Below are 10851 nucleotides of genomic sequence, written 5' to 3' on the forward strand. Positions count from 1 at the left end.
CAAAAGCCTTGGCCGTTGCAGCGCAAGGGGAACAACCACTCCAAGTCTCAGAGTGAGTGACGTTTGAAACGCTATTAGCGCGCACCCCGCTAACTAGCTAGCCATTTCACATCGGTTACACCAGCCTAATCTCGGGAGTTGATAGGCTTGAAGTCATAAACAGCTCAATGCTTGAAGCACAGCGACGAGCTGCTGGCAAAACGCACTAAAGTGCTGTTTGAATGAATGCTTAGGAGCCTGCTGGTGCCTACCTGTCACGCCCTGACCTTAGAGATCCTTTTAATGTCTCTATTTTGGTTTGGTCAGGGCGTGAGTTGAAGTGGGTATTCTATGTTCTATGTTTTGTAGTTCTATGTTTTGGCCGGGTAGGGTTCTCAATCAGGTACAGCTGTCTATCGTTGTCTCTGATTGAGAACCATACTTAGGCTGTTGACTTTGTTGACTTTGTTTAGGGCACATAGCCTTTAGCTTCACGGTTTGTTTTTGTAGTGTTTATTGTTTTGTTCGGCGTCATTTTTATTAATAAAAGGAAAATGTACGCTCACCACGCTGCACCTTGGTCCTCTTCTTTAAACGGCTGTGAAACTACCATCGCTCAGTCAGACTGCTCTATCAAATCATAGACTTAATTATAACCTAATAACACACAGAAATACGAGCCTTAGGTCATTGATATGGTCGAATCCGGAAACTATCATCTCGAAAACAAGACATTTATTCTTTCAGTGAAATACGGAACCGTTCTGTATTTTATCTAACAGGTGGCATCCATAAGTCTAAATATTCCTGTTACATTGCACAACCTTCAATGTTATGTCATAATTACGTAAAATTCTGGCAAATTAGGCGGCCCAAACTATTGCATATACACTGACTCTGCGTGCAATGAACGCAAGAGAAGTGACACAATTTCACCTGGTTAATATTGCCTGCTAACCTGGATTTCTTTTAGCAAAATATGCAGGTTTAAAAATATATACTTCTGTGAATTGATTTTAAGAAAGGCATGGATGTTTATGGTTAGGTACAGTCGTGCAACGATTGTGCTTTTTTCGCAAATGCGCTTTTGTTAAATCATCCCCCGTTTGGCGAAGTTGGCTGTCTTTGTTAGGAAGAAATAGTCTTCACAGAGTTCGCAACGAGCCAGGTTAGCAGGCAATATTAACTAAATATGCAGGTTTAAAAATATATACTTGTGTATTGATTTTAAGAAAGGCATTGATGTTTATGGTTAGGTACACATTGGAGCAAGACAGTCCTTTTTCGCGAATACGCACCGCATCGATTATATGCAACGCAGGACACGCTAGATAAACTAGTAATATCATCAACCATGTATAGTTAACTAGTGATTATGATTGATTGATTGTTTTTTATAAGATAAGTTTAATGCTAGCTAGCAACTTACCTTGGCTTCTTACTGCATTTGCGTAACAGGCAGTCTCCTCGTGGAGTGCAATGTAATCAGGTGGTTAGAGCGTTGGACTAGTTAACTGTAAGGTTGCAAGACTGAATCCCCGAGCTGACATGGTAAAAATCTGTCATTCTGCCCCTGAACAAGGCAGTTAACCCACCGTTCCTAGGCCGTCATTGAAAATAAGAATGTGTTCTTAACTGACTTGCCGAGTTAAATAAAGGATAAATAAAGGTGCAAAAATCGGTGTCCAAAAATACCGATTTCCGATTGTTATGAAAACTTTAATCGGCCATTCCGATTAATCGGTCGACCTCGAACCCTTACTACAGATAATGCTGAATTAATCGTGAATAATGATGAGTGAGAAAGCACAAATATCATACCCCCTTTAACTTACAACTTAACTTCTTATGGCTGCAGGGGCAGTATTGAGTAGCTTGGATGAGGTGCACAGAGGTGCCCAGAGTAAACGGCCTGCTCCTCAGTCATAGTTGCTAATATATGCATATTATTAGTATTGGATAGAAAACACTCTGAAGTTTCTAAAACTGTTTGAATTATGTCTGTGAGTATAACAAAACTCATATGGCAGGCAAAAACCTGAGAAGAAATCCAAACAGGAAGTGGAAATTCTGACGCTGGTAGAATTTCAACCAAGCTCCTATTGAAATCACAGCGAGATATGGATGAGTTTTCACTTCCTACGGCTTCCACTAGATGTCAACAGTCTGTAGAACTTTGTCTGATGACTCTACTGTGAAGGGGGGCCGGATGAGAGGAGAATTAGTCAGGTCTGCCATGAGGTGACCATTCTTTGACCATGCGCGTTCACATGAGAGGGAGCTCCGTTCCATCACTCATCTGAAGTCAATGTAATTCTACGGTTGGAACGTTATTCAAGATTTATGTTAAAAACATTCTAAAGATTGATTCAATACATCGTTTGACATGTTTATACGGACTGTTACGGAACTTTTGGACATTTCGTCAGGTTTTAGTGAACGCGCTTCCCTGACGTTGGATTTGTATACTAAACACGCAACAAAAATAGCTATTTGGACATAAATGATGGACATTACCGAAAAAAACGAACATTTCTTGTGGAAGTGGGAGTCCTGGGAGTGCATTCCGACGAAGATCAGCAAAGGTAAGTGAAGATTTATAATGCTTTTTATGAGTTTTGTTGACTGCACAATTTGGGCAGGTAACTGTATGGATTGCTTTTGTGGCTGAATGCTGTTTTCAGATTATTGAATATTGTGTTTTGCTGTAAAGCTTTTTGAAATCTGACACAGCGGTTGCATTAAGAACAAGTGTATCTTTAATTCTATGTACAACATGTATCTTTCATCAAAGTTTATGATGAGTATTTCTGTTATTTGACGTGGCTCCCTGCAATTTCTCTGGATATTTTGGAGGCATTTCTGAACATGGCGCCAATGTAAATCGGAGGTTTTTTGATATAAATATGAACTTAATCGAACAAGACATATATGTATTGTGTAATATGAAGTCCTATGAGTGTCATCTGATGAAGATCATCAAAGGTTAGTGATTAATTCTATCTCTATTTCTGCTTTTTGTGACTCCTCTGGCTGGAAAAATTGCAGAATTTTTCTTTGAGTTGGTGGTGACCTAACATAATCGTTTGTGGTGCTTTCGCTGAAAAGCCTATTTGAAATCGGACACTTTGGTGGGATTAACAACAAGATTACCTTTAAAATGGTATGAGATACATGTATGTTTGAGGAATTTTAATTATGAGATTTCTGTTGTTTGAATTTGGCGCCCTGCACTTTCACTGGCTGTTGTCATATCGATCCCGTTAACGGGATTGCAGCCATAAGAAGGGCTTGTAAGTAAGCATTTCACGGTAAGGTGTTGTATTCTGTGCATGTGACAAATACAGTTCGATTTGATTTGAAAATGCTAACCTCCCCTGTTATTGTAATGGTGAGAGGTTAGCATGTCTTGGGGTATGATATTTGTGTGTCTGTAACTTTCTCACTCATCATTATTCACGATTCATTCAGGATGATCTGTAATCATGGTAGCATCGACATTAATGTAGGAATGTTTAGAAACATATTATATTCTTATTTACAATAAAAGTGACTCCAAAATGACACAATACATTATTTACCATTCATTTCTATTTGGCACAATCTGAATAATCTGAAACACAACCAAAACAAAGAGCAAATGCATCCAACAAATGTGTAGAGTCACACGCTTGATGCAGTCATTGAGTGCTATAAATTTAGGACCAAATACTTAACTTTTTACTACTTTAATACATATATTAGTGAATTTGTCCGAATACATTTGCTCCCCTAAAATAGGGGGACTATGTACAAAAAGTACTGTAATTTCTAAACGGTCACCCGATATGGTTGAAAATACCCTCAAATTAAAGGTGGCCGTCTGCACTTTAACATCGTAGTTTGATTTCAAATCCAAACTTTCAGAGTATCCCAATATTTACAGAGGGCACTGTATATAAAATAAATGTAAGATGTGTTATGATCACAAACACCGGATAGGTGCAGTGAAATGTGTTGTTTTACAGGGTTTATAAGGAAATGGATCACATTTTTCTACGTAAAGGTCACATTAAATCATGTTAGTGAGTGACAAAAGCAGCAGCTTTAAAGGTTTTGGCCACATTTTATTTGGATAATCCGGATAGTCCATCTGTAGATGGACTATCATACTATCAAGAAACTATCTGTTGATAAGCAACAGCTTGCTAAGGTTACGGTTAGGTTTAAAATACGGGTTAGGATAAGGATTAAGGTTAAGTTCATTGCAAACACTCACCTCTAATACATGGGTTAAAGACTAAAATGAGGCTTTTAAGAGAGAGAGAGAGAGAGAGAGAGAGAGAGCGAGAGAGAGGGAGGGAGAGTCAGAGAGAGAGAGAGAGAGAGAGAGAGAGAGAGAGGGAGGGAGAGAGCAAGAGAGAGAGAGAGGGAGGGAGAGTCAGAGAGAGAGAGAGCGAGAGCGAGAGCGAGAGAGAGAGAGAGAGAGAGAGAGAGAGAGAAAGAGAGAGAGAGAGAGAGAGAGATAAAAAAGGGTCAGTGACCGCACAGCCAAGGACAGGCCAGGACAGAACAGAAACAGGTGGACTGGAGCAAATTGTGTACACTGCCTTTGACTGACGCCTAAGCTAAACCGGGAGTTCCATTACACTACATATCCCACAATACACCAGGGGATACATCCACATTCAGGCAAGCATTGTAACCATTCACTATCATCCCAATGATCATTTTGCTTCTCTAGTCCAAACTCTGAACTCACCTTTGGAGTGAAAAGCTTCCTTGAGGTGAAGTAAGACGTCGGCAAACTTGCGCACGTCGTTGACCAGCTGCATGATGTAGTCTGGGTCGGTGGTGCCGACAGGGGCAGGAGCATCCACACTGTCCAATCCAGAGCTGACCAGGGAGCTGCTCTTGGCTCCTCTGCCGCCCGTCCCCCAAGTCCCTGATCCGGTACTCGCCGTGGTGCCCGTACTAGTGCCCATGCCCGTGCCAGGGGACAACGGGAAGAAGTGGGAGTTGGAGGTGCGTGAGATGCCCAGCAATCGTTTGTTCCCTCCGCTGGTACCACCTCCACCACCACTACCACCGCTACTGCTGCCTCCACCACTGCTCTGCCTCAACATCCCAACCGCAGCCAGCATGCACTCCTGTCCAGGCCTGGTAGCCTTCGTAGCCCCCTTGCCTTGCACCTGTAGTCCTGCCTGGCTCTCTGCTCTGTATTGTTCAGATCCCACACTGCTCCAGACCATGGATGGATGATCCTGTGCAGGGAGAGAGATATGTGTTTAGAAAGACATGACCTCTGGCTAAAAGAAGAGGAAGGATCATGATTCATGAATAGCATCCAATGTCTACACTCATAGAAGACAAAAGTGCTATCTAGAACCTAAAAAAAGAAATAGGGACATGTCTTTCAGAGATGTGTCAATGTTGCATTTGTAAAACTGAAGAGTCCACTGATGTAACACTAAAAGGGGCAATAATACTGGATCTACACTGAACAAAAATATAAACGCAACATGTAAAGTGTTGGTCCCATGTTTCATGAGCTGAAATGAAAAATCACAGAAATGTTCCATATGCACAAAAAGCTTATTTCTCTAAAATGTTGTGCACCAAATTATTTACATCCCTTTTGGTGAGCTTTTCTCTTTTGCCAAGATAATCCATCCACCTGACAGGTGTGGTATATCAAGAAGCTGATTAAACAGCATGATCATTACACAGGTGCACCTTGTGCTTGGGACAATAAAAGGACACACTAAAATGTGCAGTTTTGTCACACAACACAATGCCACAGATGTCTCAAGTTTTGAGGTTGCCTGCAATTGTCATGCTGACTGCAGGAATGTACACCAGAGCTGTTGCCAGATAATTTAATGTTCATTTCTCTACCATAAGCCGCTTCCGACGTAATTTTAGAGAATTTGGCAGTACCTCAAACCTGCCTCACAACCGCAGACCACGTATGTGTATGGCATTGTGTGGGCGAGCGGTTTGCTGATGTCAACGTTGTGAACAGAGTGCCCAATGGTGGAGGTGGGGTTATGGTATGGGCAGCCATACGCTACGGACAACAAACACAATTGCATTTTATCACTGGTAATTTGAATGCACAGAGATACCGTGACGAGATCCTGAGGCCCATTGTCATGCCATTCATCCGCCACCAACACCTCATGTTTCAGCATGATAATGCACAGCCCCATGTCGCAAGGAACTGTACACGATTCCTGGAAGCTGAACATGTCCGAGTTCTTCCATGGCCTGCATACTCACCAGACATGTCACCCATTGAGCATGTTTGGGATGCTCTGGATCGACGTGTACGACAGCGTATTCCAGTTTCCGCCAATATCCAGCAACTTTGCACAGCCATTGAAGAGTAGTGGGAAAACATTCCACAGGCCACAATCAACAGCCTGATCAACTCTATGCGAAGATGTGTCACGCCGCATGAGGCATGGTGGTCACACCAGATACTGACTGGTTTTCTGATCCATGCCCCTACCTTTTGTTTCAAGGTATCTGTGACCAACAGATGCTCATCTGTATTCCCAGTCATGTGAAATCCATAGATTAGGGCCTAATGTATTTATTTCAGTTGAATGATTTCCTCATATGAACTGTACGTCAGCAAAATGTTTAAAATTGTTGCATGTTGCGATTGTATTTTTATTCAGTATATTTTGAGAGAATGTGCTCGGTAACAAGGCAACCAGGCTCTTTCAGAGGCCTTGTCTGTCTCACTGAGTCTCACTGGGGTTCGGAGGCATAATGAGTGCTAGAGTGGCCCTCTTATATTAGGTTGGAGAAAAATGGGAAGACAAATGAATGCAGGCCTAGCTAGCAGCACTCCCTATCATCATCTCAACATCACATCTCACTACCATGGTGGTGGCTTATTGGGGCCCCTTCTTTACCAAACATTAACTTTACAGGAGACCAGAGAGAACACACACGCACACAAACATGCACATAACCACCTGACATGACTACATTGGATTTAAATAGAACATTTCTATTCAGTTTCATAAATCAGTTTTTTCAATGATTAGCCTACAGTATAACTCATTTGTAAAGAATCTGTAAATTACTGAATCACTCTCTGGAGTTAAAGACTAAACCAACCGGGAGGTATGGGGCACAGCTTGTAGTAGGATTCCCATTAGGGACCATTTACTGGTCATCTCCATATCCCACTGTGACCACCACATGTTGGATAGAAAGATCCCGGTGCTTACCCTACTGGATTAACCTAAATCGACCTAGACTTTGTTTAGATTTAGTTTAGCCTAAACATTGGGAGCCATTATTATTAGACTTTACATATCCCAAATCAGTATGTTATTTATCAAGAAAGAAAACAGCATATAGATTATCATATAACTAAGTAAAAGTGTTTTGTTCATATTAACACATGCAAACTAGACAATCTAATAAAGTTAGAATAATTATCATTAAATATGCAGGATTTAATGATAACATTTATTTTGAAAACGTTAATATCACACTTTTCTTTCAAACACTGTAATACCTGTTAAAATGACAACATTAGGATTATACAGTTTGTTTATAAATAAATAACAGCTAAATTGATACATTATAGTTAAGGGAGTATTGTATTGAATTTGCATGTGTTATTGCAGTATTATGAACACATTTGTATGTATTATACACACTTTTCTCATAATTATAAGTGGACAACATTTTACACACTTTCTCGTAACGTTACCCTCTATCTTTCATCCAAATTATCTGACCTAGCTAAGAAATTCAGGAGTTTCTGCACCTTGTAGCCAAAAGCAATATCGTGGAAGCTATTCTGTAAATATAGTGGACCAAACTACCAATTACTTCACACTGGAAGAAGTTAAGCTACACTAAATATAGTTTACGTTACAAAAGTTACTTTGAAAAAGTAGTCCATAGGCCTACATCCAGGTCTGATGCCGAAAAAGAAAGGACATTATTGCCTACTTAAACCATATTTTCTCTTCTTTTTGCATAAAAAAGTACTATGTCGTTCCAGCAGTTAGCTACACTGTTACATGGCACACACAAAAACTATTAACGTTAACTACTGAAAACACTACCAATATTAGAATTTAGTTAAACTACCACGAAACTACAGTAAAATGTAACGTTAGTTAAATTACTAGTTGCACTGTAGTTCACTACTCCCCAGCACTGGCCAAAAGTCATTCCATTGCTGAGATTACACGCATTTTATTCTGTTTTGTTCTTTGTATTTTGCTCAATATCTAACCAAAATAACAACGTTTTCTCCGTATAGAAGTAATAATCTTCTTCACCTCTCTAGGTGCCTATATGGATGCAATGGTTCACTCAATCAAAAAATGATAGCCGCCACATAGAACAGTCTTTCATCAAATGCAGCAACCCACTCACCTGCTGTACAGTCCTGAAACATTGCACCTTCAAAAATCCCCGCTATCGTAGATTACAGAATCCAGTTATAGGTTATGTCTTTCTTTCCTAAACATCTGTGAATGACCATCTACAATAGTTTCCGAAATTGGAATTTTGGGATCGCCGCCGCTCAGCTCACTCTCAGGCACGAATTTCCTCCTCCTCTTCTCACGTGACATAGTAGGTAGGCTAACTTGTGATTGGTTGTTCTAGGCGTCTTGTAACGAAGAGCTTTGGGTCCCCTGCCCGTAACAACAGGTGTCCAATATTTTGATGCGTCCTGTACTCAACCTGTAATCTTTCGGGTCTATGTTCAATATTGGTATCGTCTCACTCAAACTGAACAATAGGCTTGGAGGGAGAGAGATGCATTGTTTAATTTCCCCCAATAAAAACGAACATGTGAGGCCTATACACTGTAATAGGCCTGTATGTTTATGTGCGTTATTCAGTTAAATGCTGCAGGGCTACAGTAAAATGGTTGTATTATTTGGCTACATTTAATGTCCATCCCTATCAGCTAAAATAAGAATTGAAGAAGACTAGGCTACAATATGTATAAGAGTATGGTCTTGGCCTTGTCAGTATTTCTACCTACTCAGTGGCTGGGAATACCACCTTGTGAGCAGAAGAAACAGTTAAAAGATTGGTAGAGTTTTTTTTGACCCAATCAATTCCATAGCCCTTTAATCCACCCAGTGGTAGAAGTGTGCTGACGCACTGCACTCATATAGTCAGAATAACAAGATTCATACGATATTCGAATTTGGATCCACTCTATTCCTATCCCCTGATGTTGGTGCCAAACTCAGACTGCAAATGTTTGCTGTTCGTTTATGTTGTCAGCGTTTTGAAACATGATATTCCTACTATTAGACATCTTCCACATTTAAAGGTATATACAAGATCACACACGTGGGTAATATGTTAATACTGTTTATTACAGTTTAAAGTTAGTCTACTGTACATATCGCTGACTGGATAATATATTTTTATTTTACCTTTATTTTATCAGGGAGTCTGAGACCAATGTCTCTTACAGACGAGCCCTGAATTACATAAATTACAGAAAATACACAAATCAAAATATAAATACAAGATGCAAGCAGAAAGAAAAACATGGTCATAACATAAACCCATTCATCAGTAATAAGGTCCTCAGTCAGCTTGCTGAATTGCCCTACAGACAACAGAATATTTTGAAGATTGTTGCACAAATAAGGTGCAAGAAACTAAAAGCTGATTTACCTAAATCAGTAGAGACCAAAGAAATGTCCAGAGTTAGCCATCCCTGAGACCGGGTGTGGTAACTCGTATGTCTACAGTTTAGTAATGATGTTAGGTACAGTGAGACTTTTTGTAAAATGGCTTTATAAATGAAAACATAGCAATGTATCAACCTACATGACATTAAAGAGGGCCAACCAACTGTCTGGTAGAGAATGCAGTGATGACTACTAAATTGTCTCCTGTAATAAAGCACAGTGCGCTATTATAAACTGCATCTAACGGCTTTAATGAAGTGGCACCTGTGTTCATTTGGATGATGTCGCCATAGTCTAGGACCCATAGGAATGTTGACTGAATCATTTGCTTTCTACTACGCAGGACCTATTTCTATAGAAGAAGCTTGTTCTTTGGAACATCCTCATGTCGTGTAACTATCCATGGGACTTAGGATAGGCTACACAATAGGGCCGAGCTGGATATTCTGATCTGTTTCTAAGCCAAGGTCAGTTATTTGAACTATCCCCTCTACCCCACAGACCTATGCTCTCACTCGTCAGCTATGACACACTGCTCTCATTTGTTCCCTCCCCACTACCAAAGATGATCTATTATATTATCAAGTGACCGCTCTAACAATGGAAATACATGTCCTCAAAGATGGAAGGCAGACGAGAGGAGGCAACACCAGGTTGGATCATTTTAGCCAATAAAAGGGTAGATACGCAAGTGAACAACCAGTGGTGGAAAAAGTACCCAATTGTCATACTTGAGTAAAAGTAAAAGTCACCCAGTAAAATACTACTCGAGTAAAAGTAAAAAAAATATTTGGTTTTAAATATACTTAAGTATCAAAAGTAAATGTAATTCATTTCAAATTCCTTAATAAGCAAACTAAACGGCACCATTTTCTTGTTTTTTTTATTTAGCTACATGTAACGGATGTGAAATGGCTAGCTAGTTAGCGGGTACGCGCTAGTAGCGTTTCAATCAGTTACGTCACTTGCTCTGAAACCTAGATGTAGTGTTGCCCCTTGCTTTGCAAGGGCCGCGGCTTTTGTGGAGCGATGGGTAACGACGCTTCGTGGGTGACTGTTGTTGATGTGTGCAGAGGGTCCCTGGTTCGGGCCCGTGTCGGGGCCAGGGGACGGTTTAAAGTTATACTGTTACATACACTCAGACATAATTTACAAAAGAAGCATGTGTGTTTAGTAAGTTCATCAGATCAGA

The 10851-nt window shown here is 40.3% G+C and overlaps 1 protein-coding gene across 2 annotated transcripts in view; it reads right to left on the minus strand.

The window, feature by feature from the left end:
* The window catches only part of arhgap29a (Rho GTPase activating protein 29a), an 81168-nt gene extending 72637 nt beyond the window's left edge, over positions 1-8531 (minus strand). For both annotated transcript variants that reach the window (XM_038973308.1, XM_038973307.1), the window contains exons 1-2: positions 8374-8531; positions 4721-5222 (exon numbers count right to left, since the gene is read on the minus strand). In XM_038973308.1, the coding sequence (XP_038829236.1) occupies positions 4721-5210 (490 nt within the window). In that variant the 5' untranslated portion in view covers positions 5211-5222; positions 8374-8531. The remainder of the gene's footprint in view (positions 1-4720; positions 5223-8373) is intronic.
* Between the last annotated feature and the right edge of the window lie 2320 nt (positions 8532-10851).

Source organism: Salvelinus namaycush, chromosome 33, assembly GCF_016432855.1.
Source record: "Salvelinus namaycush isolate Seneca chromosome 33, SaNama_1.0, whole genome shotgun sequence".
NCBI classification, from domain to species: domain Eukaryota; kingdom Metazoa; phylum Chordata; class Actinopteri; order Salmoniformes; family Salmonidae; genus Salvelinus; species Salvelinus namaycush.